The sequence below is a fragment of the Diabrotica virgifera genome, chromosome 1, assembly GCF_917563875.1.
Source record: "Diabrotica virgifera virgifera chromosome 1, PGI_DIABVI_V3a".
Lineage (NCBI taxonomy): Eukaryota > Metazoa > Arthropoda > Insecta > Coleoptera > Chrysomelidae > Diabrotica > Diabrotica virgifera.
Genome location: NC_065443.1, coordinates 104320737 through 104345833, shown reverse-complemented (window position 1 = coordinate 104345833; position 25097 = coordinate 104320737). Strand labels below are relative to the sequence as shown.

The 25097-nt window shown below is 32.2% G+C and overlaps 1 protein-coding gene across 5 annotated transcripts in view; it reads left to right on the top strand.

Annotated features, from left to right (window-relative positions):
• Positions 1-25097, top strand: part of LOC114325338 (GPI ethanolamine phosphate transferase 1-like) — a 229856-nt gene that overhangs the window by 46246 nt on the left and 158513 nt on the right. For 3 of the 5 annotated variants that reach the window (XM_050642687.1, XM_028273392.2, XM_028273391.2), the window contains exon 2: positions 16936-17125. The exons of the other annotated variants lie outside the window; for them this stretch is intronic. In XM_050642687.1, coding sequence (XP_050498644.1) covers positions 16938-17125 — 188 coding nt within the window. In that variant the 5' untranslated portion in view covers positions 16936-16937. The remainder of the gene's footprint in view (positions 1-16935; positions 17126-25097) is intronic. 5 annotated transcript variants of the gene reach the window in all.

Below are 25097 nucleotides of genomic sequence, written 5' to 3'. Positions count from 1 at the left end.
TAAGAAATGCACACTAAATGTAACATTTCAATGGACTATAAAGTAATTATGAACTAATGTTTAACCCTAGAAGGACCAAGGAAGGTTAAAAAGTATTCACAACATTGCATTACATCCGATTTTCTAAATACCTTTGTTATTAAAATTTTTAAATAATTAGTAGTTGTCGGCGTACTACTGCCCTATTAGATGGCATAATTAGCATTTCTATAATTTAATTCAGTTCCTCATACTTTTATAAAAACTTGACAGTGGACTATAAATACTCCCCTTGAATACACCATCTCAAAATGGAAAGGGACGATGTCATTCATGTGTCAAATTAACAAAATCTAAAAGAAAAAAGGCCAATAAGTGGGCAACAACACTCATAGTTTGTTCAAAATGCAACTATGTATGCGGATGTTTCTGTATCCTACGCTAATGCCAATTCCACTGAAGCCGAAGACTCCGGGTAAATTATAAATTCGTATCTTTTACTGTTCCATTAACGTCTAGGAATAATATAAAAGTGTTATTTTTAAATTAGTTTAAATAAAGAAGCACGTTTTTGATTAATTTATGTGTGGACATTTATTGTCCCTCCTTGGTCCTCGCTGTTTCTACTGAAAGGTTGGTCCTGCGAGGGTTAAGGCTACATTCAGTTTGGGCTATCAATTTTGCATCGTCTTCGTAACAGAGAATTTTAATTTCGTTACCCATTCCCTTGACGTCTGAAGCTTAAGAGGAAACAGTAGCGATCAACAGGTAGCGAAAACGCGTTCCAAGATTACGGCTGTAATTTTGAATATTTTTTCGAGATATTTGGCACACGTATTCGTAATATAATAAAGAATGGCGGTACAGAGCCCAATTTGAAAAATATATTAATATGTGGAAATTACTCTGTAATTAAATACAATATTAAAAAAACGAGCCTGTACCGCCATTAAGAAGAACAAAAAAATACACTTTCTTCAAATAAACTTTTTTATCTGATGCCTAGATTTTGTGTCATTTTGGAACTACTAAATTTTTTTATTTCATTAGTAGTTCCAAAATGACACAAAATCTAGGCATCTGATAAAAAAGTTTATTTGAAGAAAGTCTATTTTTTTGTTCTTCTTAGTGGCGGTACAGGCTCGTTTTTTAATATTGTATTTAATTACAGAGTAATTTCCACATATTAATATATTTTTCAAATTGGGCTCTGTACCGCCATTCTTTATTATATTACAAATACGTGTGCCAAATATCTCAAAAAAATATTCAAAATTACAGCCGCAATCTTGGAACGCGTTTTGGCTACCTGTTGATCGCTACTGTATCACCTTAAGATATGGCTATACTCTGGAAGACTTGCGTGAATGATATAGAGGATAAGATATGCCAGAAAATGACATAGTCAATATTAGTGAGCCACGAAGGTAACACCTACAGAAGAATATGCATTGCTTCAGATGCAAAAGCAGTTATAAATGCAAGAAGTCTGATCGTACAGCATCTTTATGTACTGAATACCAAACCCTACAATCAGAATCTACTACAACCACAATCCAATACCAACCCTGTGATTCACATTTATATATTGAGCAATATCCAATCACAATCTCAAAACGACCCACTGATCATCTCTCACACTCCACAATCCTCACCGTCACAATATTTGTTGACCCTCAACTTCAACAAACTTCGGCTTCTCAAACTTCTCAACTGCAAGGTGAATCCAAAGAGCTATTAATTTTATTAGGTCCAACAAGCTCAAAGCAAACTATTGATAATCCACTGAATCAACACTCTACTCTCTCTAACACAAAATTAAAATCCAAAATCACACTATTTAAAACTGTAAATGAAGATGCTTCCTCCAGCTCAAAACGTGCGTAAATGAAATGCTCTTTCCTGAAAACGACCCTGAAAAAATTCTGAATAATGTCTATTGTTATTCCGAACACAAAAAAAACAAACCGAAGTCACTCTCCCACTGACCAAGAAAAAAATGAACATTCCAATTTAGATCTCTCCGTCAATCTTTAACCACTAAACGATTGTATCAACAACCATTACCCACGTGCTAAATTGCTCACCACTTTGTCTACTTCTTGACAGTGTGGTAGGTTCTGCGGATCCTATCAGTTAAGTGATCCTATCAGAGACCTAAGGTTAGTGAAATAGTAAGTGAATACTCACTTCTTCTTCTTCTTTAGTTTATTTGCCTTCACCTACTTGGGTATTTGGCCAGCTCATAGACGCGGAATAAAGGAAAAATCCCTTATTCAAATACAATTTGGAGTTGGTACGGGACAGATACAACAAAGGTAACTTTTCTCGCTCAGGAATAAGTGCCGACCTTTACACAATCTACTACTTCTTCTTTGGTTAACTGGCAATTTTGAGTTGGCATGAGAATACTCACCATGTGAATAATACTCACCATTTGACTGTTAGTGAATACTCACCATGTGATATAAAATCTTGGCTTAAGTCGAAAGTGTTGTGCTTATATTAATTATGGAAACGCGAATACTTCCAGTCTCGTTCTAGACTCCAATCTATCAAAAACGACATAATACCTTGGTGCCCCTGAACTGACAACAGCCGCTTACAAACAGTGCTAAAATATAACCTATTTATTAGCGTATATGTATAACATATATCTTTTGGTAGTCGCTGATAACCTATGGTTGATGGGACATTTTTCTTTAAATAAAAAATATTAGAATGAGAGCTAAGAGACATTTTTGAGTAGGTATTGTAGGTAATCTGAAAATTTTTCAGGTAAGTCTTCCATGATAGCTTAATACAAAAATGCCGGTCTGGCTGAAGGGTAGCGATTATTTTCCCCAAAAATCCCCCCCAAAGTTAAAAAAAAAAGGGTGAAACTTGTCATTACAAAAAATATCTTTGAGGTGACTTTAAAGTAATTTTAAATATTTCAATATTAAAATATAAAGAGAATAAACCAGCCAGACGATTTTCTAGAGATTTTAACTCGGCAAGATGCTTGCATAGGCGCCCCAGGATTATTTTCAGGTGGTGCATCTGAACTTCAGGGGATTGCATCTGAATCTATACATACTATTAACCAGTATATAATAGCTATGTACTTTCTTTCCGGACAGGGGGTGCAATTGCTATTTTGACAGAGTATTTTTTAATAATAAAAATAAATATTCTAAAAATGACAGGTTTGTCAGAGATTATTGTCTACCTGCTAGGCAATCAAAAAAATTACGCGTGTATGTGAATGAAAAACGCTATAGGTAAGTTTGTGTCATCTTTCGCAGCGATTCGCTTGGGCAAAATCACGTCACCTGGCGATATCCATGTTGTTGTGCCTCAAAATGTATTATTATATATTTTAGACTTCTCGGATATTTTTTATTAACTAAAAAAAGATAATACGAACTACAAAATCAATTTTGCAAATATGATAGAAAAAGATAAATTTATTATTATAAATATAAAGTGTAAACGTATAAAAATATAAATTAAATTAATTCTTTCTCCGAATTTTGTATAAGGTAAGTGCGCCAAATATTGCCATGCTCCTAATATTGGAATTAAAACAACCACTCTAAAAACGTTATAGGTGGAACCAGTCAGTATTGGTGTTCACGGCAAAGTAGCGCGTAATTCGTGCGATTTGTTTATAAAAACGTGGGAAAACTGTAATGATTGTTATAATCTTGCTAATACCGATTATAGAAGGGTGAGAACGGTATCAGGTAGGTACATTCAAGTACTTTATTAACCCATATTGTGTTTAATTAATATAAAAGGGAATAAAACATAAATCGCCATTTTTCTTCCGCAGTAGTAATGATCCTAATATTGCCACATGAGATAGTTCCTAATATTGCCATGGCAATATTTGGAACCTAACATGAAAATTTACTTTTTATTATTAAAAACTTTCTTTTCAACAGAATGCCGAATAGAAAGAGAGCCATGTGGTCTGAGGCGAATCTCGTTGCAGCGTTAGAAGCAATAAGAGCTGGAAGCAGTATAAGCCAAGCTTCATTACGATATGAAATACCTCGAACAACACTTGGATTACATTATCGCAGCCAAAATTTGGTTAAACGACTTGGAAGGAAAAGTGTTTTAAGTTTTGAACAAGAAAGAGATCTAGTTCGCAGAATTCATAAACTAACATAGGTGGGCATGCCAATAACCAGTAAAATAGTAAGAAGTGTATTTTCGTATGCGATGATAATGAACATTCCCAATTTTTTTTTCTGATACATCTAAATTAGCAGGAAGGAAATGGCTAAAATTATTCTTTGCAAGACATCCTGATGTGGCTAGAAGGAAGGCAAATGAATCCAGCAAGAGCACAGAAAATGAATCCGTTTATTGTAAAGGATTATTTTAATGAATTGGAGGAAGTATTAATTAAATTGGAATTGTTTGATAAACCTGGAAACGTTTACAATATGGACGAGAAAGGTTGCCGTCTAACGATCCATAAACAGCAAACCGTATTGGCCAAGAAAGGTGCTAAACGTATCCACTTGACAGCGCCTGAACACGGTGAAAATGTTAGTATTGTGGGTTGTGGAAATGTCCTGGGGCAAGCCATCTCACCGTTTATTCTTTTCAAAGGGAAGATATTGAAGCCTGAATGGAATGATTATCTACCACCAGGATTAAGTGTAATGATGACACAGAAAGGGAGCATGACAAATGAGGCGTTTATTTCATGGCTAGCACATTTTTAGCAACGTTTGGTTAAAAGCGATGACACCAGCTAACATCATCTCTGGGATCAAAGCAACTGGAATATTTCGTTTTAACCCAGACATCATACCTGAATCAGCATTTGCACCCAGTCTTATAACGCATATTGAAGAAAATGTGTTGGAACCACTAGACGTCGACGATAACAACGTAAATAAGCCATCAACTTCTACAGTTGATAAAAACGGTCCCTGCACAAGTGGTATAAGTAATAAAAAAAATCAACAAAACGTCTTCGTTTATATAGCGAGTCGTCTCATTCTGAATCAGATTTCAGTGTTCATGATAGTACATCTGATGATATAAACAGCGACGATGAAAATATGGTACCATTCACTCCCGAAAAAGTTCCAGAACCAGACTTTTCTTTTAAAGGTATGGGCTTACTAATTTCGCCCCTAATCAAGATAACTGCTACAAAGCGAAAACCAGCAATTAAACCTCAAGAAGTTACGAAGGATTTATTTTCCACAGAGATAGAAAAACCACCCAAAGGTAAAAGTAACAAAGAACCTTCCAAACAACAAGAAAAATCAAAAGACAAAAACAAAGAACAGGAAGAAAAGAAAATTTAACAAGTAGTGAATCATGGTTCTGTTATGTATGTAATGAAGACCGCCAGGCTAATATGAGATTATGTCTTGCATGTGGCCAATACGTGCATGAAGAGTGTGTGGGTCTTACTAAACATGATAAGGACAAATTCATATGCCCCAATTGTTCTCAAAAATAGTCAATGTCTCACATTAGTTTTTTAAATATTAACGTTCATTATTATTACTTATTTTTATTAACAAAATACCTGTTCGTTTTATTGCCAGTACTGCGGCAATATTAAGGGTATAGGTTCCAAATATTGCCAGTTGGCAATCGTTTAAAAAAAGAAGAATATATATTTTTTTGATTGTTTTATTTTTATAATTGTTTAGAAATTAGACTATAAACATGTTTGTTACTTGTTTAATAAATTTACAGGTTATTTCAAATAAATTTGTATTTAATAAAAAATAATAAGTCTTAGCATGGCAATATTTAGCTCACTTACCTTAATACTTCTTTTTCAAACTCTTCATCTTAGCTATAATACTCATTTTCTTCTTCTTTTTCGTCGGACTTCATTCGACACTGGGATTTCTCTATAGGATCTATAAATATTTATATATGTTTATTGAATTAATTCAATCTTTTTTATCTTCGTGTGCTTTATCCTTTCAGGACAATGGCGATCATGACGGCCCGTTTTATTCTGTCTGCAACGGCACTGAAGAGTTCTATTTTTGTTTATACACTCCACTAATTTAAATTTTTGCACCAGGATATGCGTTGTCTTCCCTGCTCTCTTTTTTCTTCCACTTTTTGTTGTATAACTAATCGCATCAACTAACGTTTTACAGTTCTTAGTATGTGATCAAAGTAGCTCATTTTATTTTTCCTTTATAGTACCAATTGAGTATTTTTTTCTTTTTTCATCTTTCTTAATATTTCCTTGTGTGTTACGTGTTATGTCCATTATATTTTTTTCATTCGTCGATAACAACACATCTCAAAAATAGCAAGACTTTTTTCAGTTGAGCCCGTGATTATCCAGGTTTCGACTCCATATAAGAGGACAGATAATACGTGGCAACTCAATTAATTTAATTTATATTTTTACACTTTTACACTTATTTATGTATAATAAAATCTTTTTCTATCATATTTTCGAAATTTATTTTATAGTATGTATATGTATTATCTTCTTTTAATCAATAAAAAGATATCTGAGAAATCTAAAATATATGATAATTACTCTAACATTTTGACGCACAACCACATGGGTATCGTCAGGTCACGTTATTTTGTCCGAGCGAATGAAATCTGCGAACGAGGACGCAATCGCAAACAGCTATCTATCGATAATACGTTCTTTCTCACACTGCAGCTTACTTCTAGCACTTTTCCTTCATATACACGTGTATTTTTTATTAACAGAAAAACCCGTCTTTTTTAGAATATTTATTTTTAATATTAAAAAATACCCTGTCAAAATAGCAATTGCACCCCCCTGACCGGAAATAAAGTACATAGCTATACATGTATACAGGGTGATTGATTAGTAGGTTAAAGCTCAATAGCTCCGCTGTAGTAATAGATAGCAATAAAAGTTAATAACAAAAATTTTAGCCACCTTTGAGCTTCACATTACAAAATTAGTTAGAATGTTACAGGGTGTTCGATAACACAGTGGCAGACCAAACTTATGTTTTTTTAAATGGAACACCCTATATTTTATTTTAAATTCGAAATTCTGTTAACTTCTCCATCACAAAAATATAAAGGTTTGTTATGTTATACAGGGTATTTACAAAGTTATAACCAATTTTATATGAAAATCGTAACAAGTTCAACTCCCTGTATAAATAAAAATAAGCAAAACAACAATGGTTTATTAATGCCATATTTTTTAACGTATTGTCAAAATTTTCAAGAATGGTCGATATTGCTAATTTTCTTTATATCAAATACAGGGTGAGTCAAAACGCAAGTACATTATTTTCTCAGTAATTTTAAATGGAACACCCTGTATTTTATATCACTATTGTAAAGTACCATTACCGTACTTTAATTTTTAGATAACATTCCCTATGTCTAAATTTATTAGTTTTCGAGATATTTTCATTTTTCAATGGACCAGTAGCGTGGCCACCCAAATCACCAGAATTTAATAAACTGGACTGATTTTTTTGGACTTACATTAATAATGAAGTTTATAAAATACCTCCAACAACAAGGGATTAGATGAAAAATAGAATACAAAGTGTATTTCGATGTGTTAATGATCGTTTTTAGGCGTACATAAATCTGTTAGGAGATGAATTTTGAACACCTTATAAATATTAAAAATATTTTATTAAAAGTAGCTTCTCATTTTTTCAAACATGTTTTTTTTGCAAAATGTATTACTGATAAGCTATGTTTCGTTCTTTATTTGTTACATTGTTACATTTACATAAAAAAGTAGTGTTTAATTGTCTTCACAAAATATTGTATTTTGTGTTTGTGTGTTTTTTTTTGTAAAATTTATTACTAATTTTCTTTGTTTATTTGTTGCATTTACATAAAAAGATAGTTTTTAATTGTTTCAAAAATGTTGCATGTAGTGGTTGTTTTTGTTTGTAAATGTATTACTAATAAATTATTTTTATTTCTTTATTTGCTACAGTGTTACATTGATTACCGGATTGATAATCGGTAATCTTCAATTGTCAATTCAGTCATGGCTTACTTAAAATTTAGATAAATTTAAACACCTAAAATAATTTGCTCTGAAAAATGAAAATATCTCGAAACTTAATAAATTTGGGCATAGGGAATGTTATGTAAAAATTAAAGTACGGTAATGTTACTTTTCAATAATGATATAAAATACAGAGTGTTCTATTTAACATTACTGAGAAAATAATGTACTTGCGTTTTGACTCACCCTGTATTTGATATAAAGAAAATTAGCAATATCAATAATTCTTAAAAATTTTGACAATAAATAAAAAATATGGCATTATTAAACCATTGCTGTTGTGCATATTTTTATTTATACAGGGAGTTGAACTTGTTACGATTTTCATACAAAATTGGTTATAACTTTGTAAATACCCTGTATAACATTACAAACCTTTATATTTGTGTAATGGAGAAGTTAACAGGATTTCGAATGTAAAATAAAATATAGGGTGTTCCATTTAAAAAAACATAAGTTAGGTCTGCCACTGTGTTATCGAACACCCTTTAACATTCTAACTAATTTTGTAATGTGAAGCTCAAAGGTGGCTAAAATTTTTGTTATTAACTTTTATTGCTCTCTATTACTATAGCGGAGCTATTGAGCTTTACCCTACTAATCAATCACCCTGTAGTTGTATATTTTATACTGGTTAATAGTATGTATAGATTCAGATGCAATCCCGTGAAGTTCAGATGCACCCCCTGAAAATAATCCTGGGGCGCCTATGAAAGCATCTTGCAGAGTTAAAATCACTCGCAAATCGCATAGCTTGTTTAATTTCTTTATTTTTGAATATTTAAATTTACTTTAAAGTCACCTCAAAGATATTTTTTGTAGTAACAAGAAGTATTACCCTTTTTTTAACTTTGGGAGGGATTTTTGGGAAAATAACCGCTACCCTTCAGCCAAACCGGCATTTTTGTATTAGGCCATCATGGAAGATTTACCTGAAAAATTTTCAGATGGCCTAAAATACCTATAATACTCAAATATGTCTAACAGTCTCGGACCATATATTTTTACTGATAAAAAAAAAGTCATTTAAGATCAACTTTCAGATTGACAGACCGTCATGCATGTTTACATTTTTAAAGCTACATAATATATTATATTCACTAGTAATACCACTAGAGGTCAAATTATTTCCGGAAATTTTTTTGAGATCATGAATAGTTTGAAAATTTTCTAAAAATATTCATGATCAAAAAAAAATTTCCGGATATTAATCTGACTTCGCGTGGTATTCGGTAAGAAAATTCCACACCAAAATTCCACATAGCTTTGTCAGCAATTATTTAGGCTTTCAAATTCGTAATTTCTACTCATTGTAGTTGCATGGGAATACCATTTCAAGATAGAAAATAGTATATTCTTCAATTTTACATAAGTTTTGAGTAACTACAAGTGATAGAAAATTATTTTTTGGCGTTTTTCTTAACGTGCGTTATGCGCGTTTTAATGGTATGGAATTCATAACCAGCGTCAGCAAGCATCAAAAAAATGAATCGATTTGAAAATCATACAATATGCAAAATATGCGTGAAATTATCTGATGTAAAGATCAATCATCGTACCATGGCTTATTTATTTGAATTAATAGAGATTGTGGCTTCAACTTGAAGAAAGAAAATCTGTTCCAAATTGTCCACGAATATTTGCGACTAAACTACGCAAAATTGAAAGTACTGAATGGGAAAAAGGTAAATAAATTAGTGTCTAAATATTATATATATTTTATTAGACATAGAAACTTAATTGAAAACATTCAAAGTCCTGCATTTTCGCCATTAAGAAGAGAGGAGGTGTCCGAAGAATATAGAAAACATCTTAGCTTTCTAACTATAATGAATCAAAACTAAATTATGTAAACAAATAAAAACCAGTCTGTCAAAAATGTTCTGTTATTGTAAACGTCAAAAAATTTCCACTATAATTCGGTGTTGGGTACCCCACGAGCAAGAAATTTCCGATAAAATACCTCCGTTGCCATGGTGATCTGTCAAAATAACGTATTTTGATTGGTTCAAAATTACAGGTGTGGAATTTTCACTAGTAATACCACTAGAGGTCAAATTATTTCCGGAAATTTTTTTGAGATCATGAATATTTTGAAAATTTCCCGAGTCGCAGACGAGGGAAATTTTCTAAAAATATTCATGATCAAAAAAAAATTTCCGGATATTAATTTGACTTCGCGTGGTATTCGGTAAGAAAATTCCACACCAAATTTGCATTTGAAAATCCAAAGCTGCATGAACAGATTAATAGCGCGCCATAGCTTTGTCAGCAATTATTTAGGCTTTCAAATTCGTAATTTCTACTCATTGTAGTTGCATGGGAATACCATTTCAAGATAGAAAATAGTATATTCTTCAATTTTACATAAGTTTTGAGTAACTACAAGTGATAGAAAATGAATCAAAACTAAATTATGTAAACAAATAAAAACCAGTCTGTCAAAAATGTTCTGTTATTGTAAACGTCAAAAAATTTCCACTATAATTCGCTGTTGGGTACCCCACGAGCAAAAAATTTCCGATAAAATACCTCCGTTGCCATGGTGATATGTCAAAATAACGTATTTTGATTGGTTCAAAATTACAGGTGTGGAATTTTCACATAAATTTTTAGTTTGAGTAATACACATGTATTACAACCATATATATTTAAAACCAGCAAGTACTAAATGCAACCAAACTTTAGATTTTCTAAAGTATATACCTAAAAGAATTTTCTAAAAGCCATGAACATTTTTTAAACATATATACAGAATGTACCCAAAAGGTCATAAAAGAAACTACATTTTGTTAAGATTTAACATTAAAAATAACAATCACGAAATATGTGCTATAGAGGTATTAGAAACCTTTAAATAGAAACGAACAAATGGTGTCTTAGACGGGAGATAGTTGTTGTTAATTGGCTTTATAAGACACCAAACTAAATTATCACTCCACCTACCAAACCCCGAGTACTGTATTGGTCGGCACAACAAACTAAGTAAGGATAGCCAGATTTGCCCAAAATCCAGCGGCTGTCGCCAGCTGTCTTGGAAGTGACCACAAACCATACCCCTGAGATCGAAAAGAATCGGGCAGTACCTGCAAAACAGTATCTGCATGACGTCGTAGTGGTACCTGCACAACCGATGTTTACACAGCGATGAAGAAGACAACGAATAACTACCTCATTGATATCTTTTGTCACCAAATGAGAAAATTAATATTGATCACTGACTTCAGAAGCCGAGATCCAACAGGAGATAACCGACGTACTCGGATTGTACAAAATCACTACCAAGTGGAGAATAAAGCAATATCAAGATATCAAAAGGTTCCCATATACAGGGTGTCCCGAAAAGATTGGTCATAAATTATACCACACATTCTGGGGTCAAAAATAGTTCGATTGAACCTAACTTACCTTAGTACAAATGTGCTCACAAAAAAAGTTACAACCCTTTGAAGTTACAAAATGAAAATCGATTTTTTTTAATATATCGAAAACTATTAGAGATTTTTTATCGAAAATGGACGTGTATTATTATTATGTCAGGAACATCTTAAAACAAAATTATAGTGAAATTTGTCCACCCCATAAAAATTGTATGAGGGTTTTGTTCCCTTAAACCCCCCCAAACTTTTGTGTACGTTTCAATGAATTCATTATTGTGGTACCATTAGTTAAACACAACGTTTTTAAAACTTTTTTGCCTCTTAGTATTTTTTCGATAAGCCAGTTTTTGTCGAGATGCGGCTTCTTTTTTAATATATTTACATAAAAATCTGATAGGGGTTTTGTTCCTTTAAACTCCCCAAATGTTTGTGTGCGTTCCAATTAAACTATTATTGTGGTACAGTTAGTTAAACACAGTGTTTTTAAAACTTTTTTGCCTCTTAGTCTTTTTTTGATAAGTCACCTTTTATCGAGATGTGGCTTCTTTTTCAAAATATACCTAAAAATGTAAATTATAAATAAATTTTCAGATTATTAACAGGTCTTTATAATCGTACTTAACCATATACAAATATTTGGTGGATTCGACAAATATTCAAAATATCTCGTTAAACACTGGTTTATCGAAAAAGTACTAAGAAGCAAAAAAGTTTTGAAACCATTGTGTTTAACTAGTGGTGCCACAATAATAATCTAATTGGAACGTACACAAAAGTTTGGGGGGGTTTAAGGGAACAAAACCCCCATAAAATTTTTATGGGCTACACAAATTTCACTTTAGTTTTTTTTTAAGATGTTGCTACCATAAGAATGCCACGTGTTCATTTTCAATAAAAAATCTCTAATAGTTTTCGATATATGAAAACATATCGATTTTCATTTTGTAACTTCAAAGGGCTGTAACTTGTTTTGTGAGCACATTTGTACTAAGGCAAGTTAGGTTCAATCGAACTATTTTTGACCCCAGAATGTGTGGTATAATTTATGACCAATCTTTTCGGGACACCCTGTATATTAAGTAAGTACCGGGTGTCCCAATAAGAATGGCTCTCGGCCATATCTCAGGAACCGTTTATAGTAGAGCTTTGAAATAAAAAATTTTATAACAAAAGTTGCCTCAGGAAAAGCCTGGAAATTATTTTCATAATTATGGGACCACCGCTAGAGGGCGTAATTGAATATCAAAAATTAAAAAATCTAAATTTTACAAAATTTTCCTAATAACTGACACTGGAAATCCGATCGTCGTATTCTTCATAAAATTCTACGCATATTTGATTTCACAAGCTTAGGTCTACCTTTGGAAACAAGAGGTGGGGGTGAGTGGGAACCTTGTTATGAAAAACTGGCTGTGAGTCCGGTTCTGCTTAATCAAATTTTGCAAACTTGGTCTTGTTGAAGACAGATCTTTTTCATCAATGTAAAAGTTATGATTTCGAACCAACTTACTGAGTAATATGCCAGCTAGAAGGTGCTATTTAATTTTTTTCAGAAATCTAGTTTTCTTTGGAAAATATTAAATACAAACATGCATTTTTGATACCATATTACAAAATTAGACAAAATTAGCAACAGAATGGCGAAAACCGCATGTTAATACCTTTTTTCTATCTCGAGATATCATACAAAACGTGTAAATTTAAAAACATAACTATTACTGTCACCGGTAAACGAAGTTTAGGAAAAGTATTGTGCTATGGAAACAACAAAGAAACATTTTCCAGCTGTCAACGTATATTAGGTCTTTTCAACGCTTCTCATTTGTTTCGAGCCTCGTTCGTATCTCGTATATTAATATTATACACGGATTATACGGCATATGACAGAGGCTCGAAACAAATGAGAAGCGTTGAAAAGCCCTATTACAAAGAAATAAAAACAACTATTTAGTGATGACATAAATGTTCAAATTTCTGCCCATCATTTTCGTTGCAAACATTTACTCTTTCAAGAGTAGATTGAACAGCAGTCTCAATTTCTGCTCTCGATATGCTTTGAATGGCGTTTAGTATTCTCTGTTTAATGTATTCCAGAGTAGTGTATGATGGGCAACAATTTGAATATTTAGGTCGTCACTAAGTAGTTCTTTTTGTTCTTTGTTATATTTAATTTTAATAGTATTGTTTCTCTTTATATTGTTGTTTTAATTAATTATATTTTTATACGTTGACATCTGGAAAATGTTATTTTGTTTTTTTCCACAGCACACTACTTTTCATTAACTTAGTTTATCGGTGATAGTAACAGTTATGTATAAAATTTACACGTTTCTCGAGATATCTTGAGATATAAAAAAGGTATCGACATGCGGTTTTCGCTATTCTATTGCTAATTTAATCTAATTTTATAAAGTATGATTAAAAATTCATACTTGTATTTAATATTTTCCAAAGAAAACTAGATTCCTGAAAAAAATTAAATAACGCTTCCCAGCTGGCTTATTACTTAATAGGATGGTTCAAAATTATCACGCTTACATTTAAGAAAAAGATCTGTCTTCAACAAGACCCAGTTTTCAAAATTTGATTTAGCAGAACCGGACTTACATCCATTTTTTCATAACAAGGTTCCCACTCACCCCCACCTCTTATGTGCAAAAGTAGAGTTAAACTTGTTAAGTCAAATATGCGCAGAATTTTATGAAGAAAACAATAATCGGATTTCTAGTGCCCCTTCATTAGGAAAATTTTGTAAAATTTAGATTTTTTAATTTTTGATATTCAATTACGCCCTCTAGCGGTGGACCCACAATTATGAAAATAATTTCCAGGCTTTTTCTGAGGCAACTTTTGTTATAAAAATTTTTATTTCAAAGCTCTACTATAAACGGTTCCTGAGATATGGCCGAGAGCCATTCTTATTGGGACACCCGGTACAAGAGTTGAAAGGTAAATACACATTATTATAAAAAAGATTAGTAATATTCAGATTTAGGCATAGAGCTCACACTTCCTCTGGTGGGACTATTTCCGTGTTATCGACCCCTAGATGACGCCGTATGTCGGTGATATGTCGAAGTATCTCCCAAAAATTTTCATTCACATCTATTCTGATTGGCAAAGATGTCTATAATTTTTGAAAATCGTTTGATTTTGACAAATCATGCTCAATGCACAAAGTTGCTAGGCCAGTTAGCCGATATTTCTTCATTGTACCATGGACAGTGCTGGATTCAATCCATTGGAAAAAGTTGCAATTCACCAATATTATATTTTTATATCGCTTTAAAATGAACAATTTTCTCTAACAATTCTTCACTGATGTTTTTTTTTACTTAACTTGCAAAATATATATTTTTTTTACTATTGTCATCTTTATACAGTGCGTAAATCGTTCAGCTGGACATAGGGAACATACATTGTATATATTTAGATACATAAATACATACATTGTATTAAATTAAGATAATATGGCAACTTCGCTATCTCAATGACAATATAGTTGTTAACCTTAAAATTGACAATTAATTTTGGGTGACACAAATAAACGTCAAAACATGACATTGCAGTAGAACTATTTTTGACCTAATGGGAAAACTGTATCTGTTTAATTTGGAAATTAATTTTTAAATAAAAGATATTTTAAAAATTAAAGTAAAATTATTAATTCATCAGTCATAATCTTTGTTTTTGATTTATTTATGGACTGCCTTGCATGGAAAATCACTCATTCTATTCGTTCTAACAGCCCTATTGCACCAGAAACTCGTACTCGAACAGAAGTTTCAACTAACACAGATTAGCGCAGTTGCCACAATGATCTCTATGTATATTCCCTATGTCCAGCAGAACGATTTACGTACTGTACATATCAGAATCTCCATGTTCATAGAATATTATATGGAGAAGAGTTTCATTTTCCGCATTAAATATTGTTGTTTATGATACAATCCACAATCTAACCACAATTGACCGGTTTGAGGTTGTGAGCTCGTACTTATATCTGGGATTATTGATCACAAATACAGGAAGAAATAAAACGTAGATGTGATTCAGCAAAAGTTGCCACAGCAAAAATGGCCACAAAGTGGAAGAACTGTCAAATTTCAAGAGCGTTAAAGATGAGGTTGATCAACTGCTTAATATTCCCAATACTGACTTACGGATGTGAATCTTGGACCCTGAGAAATCTGGAAAGAAGAAAGATAGACTCCACTAAAATGTTCTGTTGGAGACGAATGCTACGAATTCCTTGGACCGACCATAGAACAACGGCTCTCCAGAAAAGGCCATCTCCAACAATTAAAATACTTTGGACATGTTATGAGAGCGAACACAGAAAACATGGAAAGACTCATTATACAAGGAAAGGTGGAAGGCCGAAGATCACGAGGAAGATCCCCAACAAGATGGATCGATCAAATTACAGGAATATGCAAAAGACCTGTTAAAAGAAATGACCAGAGACAGAGATCTTTGGAGACGGACAATACACGACATCACGTCGACCACTACACTTCCTCCGGGGGGTGAGGACTGAAGAGAGAGAGAAATAATTATACAGCTTTCAAATGAGAATATTTGTGTTTTTAACGTTAAAATGTACACTTGTAGTAAGTTTATCTAAAAAAAGTCTACAACTGGAAAAAAATATGTAGTTTTCTTTTCTTATAAATAAATTATTAATCTATTATTTCAGAATGTAATTACGGTGAATTTGTATTTGAGTGTTTTTGGTGTAAAGTTAAAATCTTTGGAGTTATAGAGCAAAAATTGAAAAAACACGATTTTCGGGCGCCATTTTGTTTATAAAAAAGTAGCACACTATCTGCGGACTTTGCATACCTATATTATTAATATATACAATCATAAGATTCGATCCCAGCAATAAAATTGCTGGTAAATAACTTTTTCCTTGTATTTTGCAAATTAGCCCAGAGTACTGGTCTATTTGAGATACCTATACGGTTGCAAATGTGTTTAATTTTTTTAAGTGTAAAGCTTTAAAAAAGTTGTTAATCATTCTTATAGCGTCTAAACTAAGAAAAACAGATATAACGTACACATGTAAAATCTGTAACAGCGTAACCCACAAATATAAACACGATAAGATATCGTAAGCCACAGAAACAAATAATGCAAACACTTGGCATTGGCATTCAGTTTACAACCATATTTTTAAAAAGAATAAATCACTTCAAAATAAGTCACAGATATGTGACTAATGTATAGTTCATACCGAACCCTTCTTTGTGTGCGTCAACGAAAAAATGTCGAAATAATTATACTAACCTAGAATGACGAAAGTATGCAACTATTCGTCAACGAATACATAATTTTCTGAGTTCTATGCGCATAATAATCACGATAAAGAGAATTCGACAAACTATGATGCACTGAAAGAAGGGTTTGGTATGAACTCTAGTTGATTACCTACTAATGTTTTTGGTAGTCCATAAATTTCATTCAATCTGACAAGTTTTCCTAATTTTTTTTTAAATTGCTTCTTTCAACTTTGTCATTAATTGACCTTATCTTTCTTTGTTGCTTTTCTAGAAATGAAAATAGCAATTATTGGAGGAGGAGCTGCGGGCTTAGCTGCTCTAAAACACAGTCTAGACGAGCATTATGAGTGCGAACTTTTTGAACAAACTGGCTTGATAGGTGGTACCTGGAATTATAATGAAAAAATTGGAATTGATGAAAATGGACTACCCATTCACTCTTCCATGTATGATGGACTTAGGTAAGTTAGTATTCTAACCTTCCGCAACTAACATAGCGACGATTAAACTGCAAAACCTCGTGAGTCGATTTTTGTTCCATTATGACTTTTATACTTTGTTGGTTTATGCTTTTACATATCTTTTAAACTACGAAAGTTTGTAAGTCAATATTTAAATTTAATGGTACTAGCGACATCTACAAAAACCTCGTAAGTAAGATTTTAAGTTACAAAACCTCGTAAGTAGCATTTTTATGAGACAAAACCTCGTAAGTTTAAGATTTTAAGTTACAAAACCTCGTGAGTCGCTCTTTGACAAAGAAAATCAATATTACTGAATTTTACTTAATGGTAATGGAATCGTTACCTTAAAAGAACCCTACACACAAAAAACGAATAAATTGAATCTTACATAAAGAAGCCAACATGTTTTTTGTCCCTCCTCTAAAGTTACATAAAACTGACTTACGAGGTTTTGCAGTTTAACCGTCGATAGGTTTTCTGAACATTAAAGCTAACATCCGTCTCAGAGACCGACATAAAAAAATGTTTCCATTGACACACTTTCAAGTGTAGGGTTGTGTTTACTCCTTGAAGGAGTGTAATTAAACAAGATTGATACCCATTTTTAATTTATTAAGCCTCTTAAACATTAGCAAAATACCAATGAAAATAAAAACAATTATACAACATCTCATTTGTCATTTGTGAAAAACAAGCTTAATTTTTCCACTGCCATCTTTTTGTACCTAGCTTCACCTTTTACTTCTGGCAATTGGATTACTAAATTATCAGCACTTGTTCGCATTATGTTTCGTTAATATAAATATTTTTTCATCGAATATGTCACGTCCAACATCGATCTCTGAGAAAAAATTTTATATAAAATTGCCGATAATTGCATAATCACTTGACACTAAAGACTCAAACTTCAACACTAAAAACAGACACCTGAATCAGCCAGCTACTGATGGCGGCGAAGATACATAACGAACAATTTGGATATAATCGTAAAAACTCTAAGTGGTCCGTCTCACAGACCCAATATTAGTCACGGAAGGCTAATTCGAAAGTAAAATTGTTGCACATAAATTTGTGGATAATAGTGTTTGTTTAATTTTTCACATATAATTTTTTTTTATTTAACCTCCCAATTTATTTACAATCTGTAAAACAAGTTACAATGAGTAAATGTTATGACCACTAGTGTAGGTGACTTGGAGAAAATGATTCATTAATCATTTTCTTTACAAATATTTTACATAGATATAAAATTGTTTGTCTCTGGGAATTACGACACATATAACTAAAATCGCGATGGTAAATCACTAGGTGTATTTCGTCTAAGTCTTCGTCTGACTGGTTGTCTCATCAGGTTTCTGGCTAGTACATTTGGATGTTGTGTGTCTGTCTTCGTATTTCTGTGCGAAGTTAGTAATTTCTTCTTTTACTGTTGCAATTTCTAGATCGCGTCTAATAATATTATTTGCAACATACCATGGGGCATTTGTGATTATTCGAAGAACCTTCGACTGGAACCACTCCAAGATTTCGATATTGGAGTTTGATGCAGTACCCTAAAGTTGGATCCCGTAACTCCATATTGGCTTCAAAATTGCTTTGTAGACAAGTACTTTATTTTTCATCGAAAGTGATGATTTGTGACCAATCAGCCAGTAAAGAATAATCATATTTTTTCGCTGTATGATTTCAATCATTTTCATCCTCAGTTTTAAACTATTCCTTAATAGACCAGTAGACCAGTAAGGACCTGTTTTTAGGTGGATGTGAGAGGTGGCATTCAGATTTTTGCGGATAAAGTTAGGTGATAACTTCGTTAATAAAAAAAAATAAAATATTTAAAAATTTCAAAAAATTTCGTTTTTTTTTACTTTTTTTGCTTATAACTTTAAAACGATTCATTTTGGAACAAGGTCGTATAGGAATAAAACAAAGACAATTAAATTTTCTATCAGATGCGATTGGTTAAAAATGTCTTAATTTATCACCCTTGCTGCAAAATAGCAATAAATATAAAATAAGGGGCAAAACAAGCCTGTCCTTATTCAATGATTTTCCATCACTTAGGTTACACCTGGAACCTTCCTAATTCGCTTAGAAATTTTTTGTAATGTGCTAAAACCATACACCAAATTTCATTAAAATTGACTTACTAGATTTTGAATAATAATTTTGCAATCTAAACATTTTTTAAAAAATTAAATTTTTTTTAAATCTTGCACAACAAAAACTAGAACATACAAAGTTTTGTCAATTTTTTTACATATAAAGAAGCACTCTACCTATCTAATGCACTTTACAGAATTGAAATCGGATTATTTAAGCAGCCTCAGTAGTGTTTTAAGTTAATAAACAATTTTTTGGCTTATAAACAAATTAGTGCTGTGGCCAGGAGGGGGTGCTACGGGCTCCTTTATTTAGATGGACTTACCCAAGATTTTTTATGTATTTTGACCCGTGTAGAACACGAATTTTTTGGGTAACAGTTGATCTGGTTGTCGATAAGATTGTTATAAACAAAGAACTTGAGGAATAAATAATATCGATTTTCGCAAAATAAAACATTTTTTTTTTGTATTTCTTGGGTAATTCTAAGCAAAAAATGTTCTTACAAGTTTTTTCGTAGAATGCATAGTTTTCGAGATAAACGCGGTGGAACTTTCAAAAAATCGAAAAATTGCAATTTTTGAACGCGAATAACTTTTGATTAACAAAATAAAATAGCAATTATGCTGACAGCATTTGAAAGTTTAAGTCAAATTATACCGGTTTTAATTATTTGCATTGCTAAAAATTAATGTTTTTATTATTAAAGAAAACTATTTGTTTATAAGCCAAAGAATTGTTTATAATTTTAAAACATTGCTGAGGCCCATTAAATAATCCGATTTTAATTCTGTAAAGTGTATTAGATAGGAAGAGCACCTCTTTATATGTAAAAAAAATTAGACAACTTCTAAATGGTCTACTTTTTGTTCAGAAAGATTTTAAAAAATTTGAACTTTTTTAAAAAAATTTAGATTGCAAATTTATTATGCAAAATCTATTAAGTAAATTTTAATGAAATTTGGTACACGGTTTAAGTGTGTCACAAACAATTTCCTAAGTGAATTACTAAGGTTCTAAGTGCCACCAAAATGGTTAGAAAACATTGAATAACAACAGGCGTATTTTGCCCCCTTATTTTGTATTTATAGCTATATTGCAGAAATGGTAATACATTAAGACATTTTTGACCAGTCGTATATCATACAAAATTCAATTATCTTTATTTTATTTATCTACGACTTTGTTCCAAAACGAATCGTTTTAATGTTATAAGCAAAGAAAGCGGAAAAAAATCGATGTTTTTCGAAATTTTTAATTTTTTTTATTAATGTTCCGGGCATATTTGAGAAGTCAATTATTATTACTAAAAGTGTCACCTAACTTTATCTGCAAAAATCCGAATGCCACCTCTCACATCCAAAACTAGACGTTTTTTTCACAGATCCTTACTGGTCTACAGGGCGGATCTGTGAAAAAACGTCTATTTTTAAATGTGCGAGGTGGCATTCGGATTTTTACAGATAAGTTAGGTGACAGCTTCAATAATAATAATTGACTTATGCTCCTTCTCAAATATGCCCGGAACATTAAGAAAAAAATTAAAATATATAAAAATTTCGAAAAACATCGATTTTTTTTCTAATTTCTTTGCTTATAACTTTAAAACGATTCATTTTGGAAAAAAGTCGTGGGGAAGTAAAATAAAGATAATTTAATTTTGTATCATATTCGTCTGGTTAAAAATGTCTTAAATTATTAACTTTTCTGCAAAATAGCAATAAGTATGTACAAAATAAGGGAGCAAAATAATCCTATTCTTATTCAATGTTTTTCAACCACTTTGGTTGCACTTAGAACCTTCGTAATTCGCTTAAGAAAATTCTTACAACCTACTTAAATCGTCCACCAAATTTCATTAAAATCGACTTATAGATTTTGCATAATAATTTTGCAATTTAAATTTTTTTAAAAATGTTAAATTGTTTTAAAAACTTTCTGAACAAAAAGTAGACCATTTAGAAGTTTGCTAATTTTTTTACATATAAAGAGACGCTCTACCTATCTAATGCACTTTACAGAACTAAAATTGGATTATTTAAGCGGCCTCAGCACTGTTTTAAAGTTATAAACAATGCAATTTTTTTGGTTTATAAACAAATACAGTGAGGACGTTTGAGTTGGAATAAATTAATTTTTCAGTTATTTATCAAATAAACATTTTTTTATGTTTTAGGACAACAGTAAAATGTATTTCGAACTAAATAAATTATATACTTTCTTCTTTTTGTCTCAATTAATTAAAAAAAAATTGGGCACCCTGTATAAATAATTATGTTAATGTCTATATTAATGAGTAGAGAATTGAACAACCTTTCGAATAGGTCTGGATCCCGCGTATGAAAAAAAAGTTGATTAATAGCAAGCTGAAAATTTGTTAATAGCTTAAGGGTGTCTAGTCGAATAAACTTTGATATGTGTGAACACTGGAACAGGGGTAGTTTTAATTGTGGAACAGGTTAAAAATTTGGAACGGTCACAGCACGAAAACGGCACATTTATTTTGTCCGACAGAACAGACTTAAACTCTTCGAACAGAGATTAAACTCTCATGCAAAAATCAGACTGCTATTTGTCACCAAATGGGCGTTTTAATGAGTGGAACATGTAGAATATGTCAAATGACAGGAATTATGACAGGTAATAAATAGCAGTCTGATTTTTTCATGAGAGTTTAATCTCTGTTCGGAGAGTTTAAGTCTGTTGTGTCGGACAAAATAAATGTGCCGTTTTCGTGCTGTGACCGTTCCAAATTTTTAACCTGTTCCACAATTAAAACTACCCCTGTTTCAGTGTTCCCATATATCAAAGTTTATTCGACTAGACACCCTTAAGCTATTAACAAATTTTCAGCTTGCTATTAATCAACTTTTTTTTCATACGCGGGATCCAGACCTAGAATAAGCTGGCACACGATAACGATTCTCATTTAAAAAAATCATCGGTTACGTCATCACATGACATTTTTCTGACATTTTTCTGACATAACCGTACATGATCAAAGAATTGAGCGTGTTAGAAAATATAATTACCTGGGAACTGTGATTAATGAAAACAACGACAACTCTGAAGAAATCAAGATCAGAATAGAAAAAGCTAGAGCTACTTTTACCAAAATGAAAACAGTTTTATGCGGAAGAGAGCTAAGTTTAAATCTTAAAATTCGCCTGATGAGATGTTACGTGCTGTCAGTTCTTTTCTATGGAATGGAAGCTTGGACACTGAAAAAGATCGATACAAGGAAAATAGAAGCATTCGAGATGTGGATGTACCGCAGGATACTGAGAATATCGTGGACAGAGAGAGTGACAAACATGGAAGTGTTGCGAAGGATGCAGAAAGAAAAAGAACTTGCGCTTACTATTAAAAAGCGCAAACTGCAATACTTGGGACATATAATGAGGGGACAAAAGTACCAGCTACTACAATTAATTATTCAGGGAAAAATAATGGGTAAAAGATCCATTGGCAGAAGAAAATATTCATGGTTGAAGAATTTAAGAGATTGGTACAAGTGCAGCAGCTGCCAATTATTTAGATCTACGGTATCAAAAATACGCATAGCCTTGATGATAGCCAAACTTCGGAACGAGGACGGCACCTGAAGAAGAAGAAGACGTCATCACACCCAGATGGATGACGTCACTAGTATGATATATATGCCAAAAACTTATAATTTAAATATAAAAATCGACTTGTTTCGGTATTTATCTCCAGAGTCGCCCGTTTTTGAGAAAATAAATTTATTCCAACTCAAACGTCCTCACTATATTTGTTTATAAGCCAAAAAATTGTTTATAATTTTAAAACAGTGCTGAGGCCGCTTAAATAATCCAATTTTAGTTCTGTAAAATGCATTAGATAGGTCGAGCGCCTCTTTATATGTAAAAAAAAATTAGCAAACTTCTAAATAGTCTACTTTTTGTTCAGAAAGTTTTTAAAAAGTTTAAACTTTTTTAAAAAAATTTAGATTGCAAAATTATTATGCAAAATCTATTAGGTATATCGATTTTAATGAAATTCGGTGGACGGATTACGTATGTTGTAAGAATTTTCTAATCGAATTACGTAGAAGTGCAACCAAAGTGCTTGAAAAACATTGAATAAAAACAGGCTTATTTTGCCCCCTTATTTTGTATTTATTGTTATTTTGCAGAAAGGGTAATAATTTAAGACATTTTAAACCAGTCGTATATCATACAAAATTCAATTATATTTATTTTATTTTCCTACGACTTTGTTCCAAAATAAATCGTTTTAAAGTTATAAGCAATGAAAGTTAAAAAAAAATCGATGTTTTACGATATTTTTAAATATTTTAATTTTTTATTAATGTTCCGGGCATATTTGAGAAGGAGCATAAGTCAATTATAATTACTGAAGTTGTCACCTAATTTTATCTGCAAAAATCCGAATGCCACCTCTCACATCCACCTCAAAACAGATCCGCCCTGGTCTATAACCCAAGCCTTATTATCTACCTATGTGCACACATTATACTTAGACATTGCGACAGAACTCTCTTCCTCTATTGATTGTCACACGCCGCTGGAGACAGGTCTCTACACTGATTTCTCCGCTTGAAAGCAAAAGACTATTCCCTCTTGACCCGCAAATGCAACAGAACTGTAAATAACGCTCTTGCGCTACCCGCCGAAGGGTAAAGACCTCTCTTGTGTTAACTTTCGTTGGCAACACATCTATCTAAGTACTTGAAACTTTCTCTGGGTTCAACTATTAACCTCTCAACTATTTCCTCTCTCTGCAATAGTAACAAACGATAATCCGATATAGACAAACCGTGAATCCGCTAAACCTCGTACGAGAAGCAAGATAGCGCGTGTGAAACCGGTATATGTGACGTGATAGAATCACGAGTGGTGAAACAGTGACGGGTAAAATTTTTTATAAACTTATAATCTTGTCTGTATCATCATATCTCTCTCTAAATTCCACTTGAACCAGCAACCTAAAAACATACAGTCCACAAACCTGAAATTATATTAATAAATTCATAGTATGTAGATACATGTTTTAATTGGACACTTTCATTTATAACTTGTCTTGTCAACTCCTTACGGTTATTATCCAAATTTCGTTTTTTAGTTTACAATTAGGTAGGTAGTATATACAATACATACTTTAAAAAATTACTTAATTTGAAACACCAACATATTACAATTTAGGTATTATGTTTCAGTGGCGTACAGAGCATGGTTCCGCGGAACCAGGGCCCGGACCCCGCAGGGACCCGCTCTAAAGCGCTTTTTGCTTCTTTTGTTTCTAATTTGATGGGGACATTTTAAACTACACAAGCACACACTACTAAATGTAACTGTTTAATAAATTTTAATTTGTGTCTACGTATTTATTAATAATAACGAAGAATAACTATTCATTAAAAAATTTGAAATCAAAATTTATTAAGAAACACAGGGAACACTTTTGTAATATTTTATTTACTCGTTTTACCTGCTTGCCGAAGTCCTTGTTTAAAGACTAATCGCCGGTGCCTGCCTACACGTGCTAACTCAAACACTTATATTTTTTATATTAGCACGATCCATGAATAAGTTGTAGGTAAACTACAAAGTTTCGAAAATTCGGAAACTGAGATATTCAATGCAAGTTTTATACGGTGGGTCATAAAAAGAATCCCAATACAATAGGCTAGATGCTCGATACTCGTGTTATACAATGTGAGTTTTTATTGGGCGGGTGGGCCCGCATTCCAACTGGAACCGGGGTCCGCTGATCTATCGGTACGCCACTGTTATGTTTATATGGGATTTAACCACAATTATTGCTGAAATGAAATTCACATTTTTAATTAACTACTGTTTTTGACATTTCAATTTCCACTCCG